Source organism: Penaeus monodon, chromosome 17 (assembly GCF_015228065.2).
Source record: "Penaeus monodon isolate SGIC_2016 chromosome 17, NSTDA_Pmon_1, whole genome shotgun sequence".
Classification (NCBI taxonomy): Eukaryota; Metazoa; Arthropoda; class Malacostraca; order Decapoda; family Penaeidae; genus Penaeus; species Penaeus monodon.
This window is the reverse complement of record NC_051402.1, coordinates 48,009,711-48,012,210: the sequence shown is the minus strand read 5'-3', so window position 1 is coordinate 48,012,210 and position 2,500 is coordinate 48,009,711. Positions and strand designations below refer to the sequence as shown.

At 36.7% G+C, this 2,500-nt stretch overlaps 1 protein-coding gene across 2 annotated transcripts in view; it reads right to left on the bottom strand.

Annotated features, from left to right (window-relative positions):
* Nucleotides 1–334: 334 nt before the first annotated feature.
* The window catches only part of LOC119583843 (protein arginine N-methyltransferase 1-like), a 16,410-nt gene continuing 14,244 nt past the window's right edge, over nucleotides 335–2,500 (bottom strand). The window contains exons 6-8 of one of the 2 annotated variants that reach the window (XM_037932572.1): nucleotides 1,732–1,860; nucleotides 1,254–1,484; nucleotides 335–461 (exon numbers count right to left, since the gene is read on the bottom strand). In XM_037932572.1, coding sequence (XP_037788500.1) covers nucleotides 352–461; nucleotides 1,254–1,484; nucleotides 1,732–1,860 — 470 coding nt within the window. In that variant the 3' untranslated portion in view covers nucleotides 335–351. The remainder of the gene's footprint in view (nucleotides 462–1,253; nucleotides 1,485–1,731; nucleotides 1,861–2,500) is intronic. The other variant, XM_037932573.1, reaches the window with a different exon arrangement.

Sequence of the window (2,500 nt, the reverse complement as noted above, 5' to 3'; positions counted from 1 at the left end):
TCCCTTTGGAGCTCCTGTTGACCTTGGAATATTTTGTCTGACAATTTTTCAACTAATACTGGTAAATCTGTGTTTGATAAAGCTCATAAGTTTAAAAGAAGCACTGTGGGAATCCTATCTTACATTTAAGTAGATCTATTCCTCAATATGACTCTGTGCATTCATTATGGATGAACTGAAAAAAAAAGTGATTTACAAGAATTCTGGTGCAATAGGCCTAATTCATAATTTACACTATACTACAAAACACGTTTTCTACAGGAACATACTTTGCAGCACACACACCTACAAAACAAAACCAAAAGAAAGAAAGGAATTGAAATTAAAACATACATATGAGTTACACATTTATTACTCCACCAAATATTTGAATTTTTTGTTGTTAAAGGAGATTCCAACATCTAGGGATCGGATTTCTCTTCTCTTTCTCCGGACAGATATAACGCCATTAATTACTTCGTCTGCAATGTTAAACATAATTAATTAGTAATGTTAATAAAGTCATACACATATATATATATATATATATATATATATATATATATATATATATATATATATATATATATATTAATAGATTCACTAATTATCATACATCATAAAATTTTAGAGAGAATTAAGGAGGGGGATGAGGGAGCGGGGAGGAGAAGGGGAGGGGGGAGGGGGAGGAGGAGGGAGAGGGGAGGAGGAGGAGGAGGAGGAGGAGGAGGAGGAGGAAGGAGAGGGGAGGAGGAGGAGGGCAGGAGGAGGAGGGAGGAGGAGGAGGAGGAGGAGGAGGAGGAGGAGGGAGGAGGAGGAGGAGGAGGAGGAGGCAGGAGGAGGAGGAGGAGGGAGAGGGGGGGGAGGAGGAGAGGAGAGGAGGAGGAGGAGGAGGAGGAGGGAGAGGGGAGGAAGAGGAAGAGGAGGAGGAGGAGGACGAGGGAGAGGGGAGGAGGGAGAGGAGAAGGAGGAGGATGAGGATGAGGAGGAGGAGGAGGAGGGAGAGGGGAGGATGAGGAAGAGGAGGAGGAGGACGAGGGAGAGAAGAGGAGGAGGAGGAGGGGAGGAGGGAGGAGGGAAGAGAAAGAGAAGTGGAAGAGGTAGGGCAAGAGGAAGAAGAGTAGAAAAAAATAGAGGCAAAGGAAGAAAATCAAGAAGAAGAAGAAGAAGAGAAGGAGATAAGAAAGAAAAAAAAAATAAAAGGAAGAAACAAAAGGAGGAACTACAGGGAGAATTAAAAAAATAAAAATAAACTAGAGGAAAAGTTTACAAACCTTTTTTGACATTATAAGGCTCTGGAAGGTAGAACACTGTCTGTTTCCAGTGTGTTGGGGTTGCATGTGGACCAGTGGAGAAGAAAACTGGAGTTGGCATCTCAAAGTAAGTGTCAAAATATCCAACAAATCCTGTCAGCAAACCATCTCTTTGGACTGTTAGTGAAAATTTGGAAGTGAACTCTGTGTCACTGGGAGTAATTGTCATGAGATCCAGGTCAAGAATTGTGTCTGGAAAAAGAAAAATAACCATAAGTTAGATATGATTTAAAAGGTGTTAATCACAGATTCATAATAATTAATTATTTATAAATGATTTATATCCCTGTTTTAAAACATATCTGCCTTGTGTGCCTTGTTAAGAACTGCATTTTAGAATATGTCAATACTACCTTCACTGGCAAGTTTACAAGATCTATCTATTGCATAATTACAAGAGCAAATAAACAAATTAAAGTAGAAACAAAGAGACTTTTACCTGAAGATGTAATAATTTTCTCCTCTTTGATTATGTCAGTGTTTGCTTCTTTAACAACATCTCCCTTCATGCATGTCATCTTGAAACCATAGACATCATCCCAAAAACTGACATACTTATGGAAGGCCTCTGAAATCGGAAATGTGACTTATCTTCAGAAATACTATTCACTTCATATTTTCGCAATTTATGGTGTGGAATAATATAACAAAGCAATTTGTGGTGTATACAAAACTACAGGAAATCCTACCAAAGAATAAACAGAGTAAAACAAAATCTAAGAGACTGAAAACTCTGAAGCCAAAAATCTTAATTGCATGTAAATAAAAATTACTGAGTCCCATAATACTGTAGGTTTAATCTGTGTCAAAGCATCATAAGAAAGATTTAAAAACAACAACAACAGTTGCAAAACAGAGAATGAAAAAATAATTGAAAGAAATAAATCTAACTGAAAAGAAAATAGAAAAAAAGAAAAAGAAAAAGAAAAAGAAAGAAAAAAAAAATCCTTTCAGTGAACAAAGTATCAGCTGAAATATTCACTGAAATATGTGTATGGAAAAGGATGATAAAACAAATACCGGGATTTTACTGAAAAAATGTTCATGAAGGAAAGAGGACAGTAAAACATTTTTAAAGGACTTGCTGGAAGAAATGCAATGCCTTGATGAAATAAAAATGCTTAGAGATGGAATTTATGAAAATAAACATGACATTAAAGAAACCAAAAAGTAAATGTAAAAGGTCTCCTAAGAAAAAGTAGAAAAGT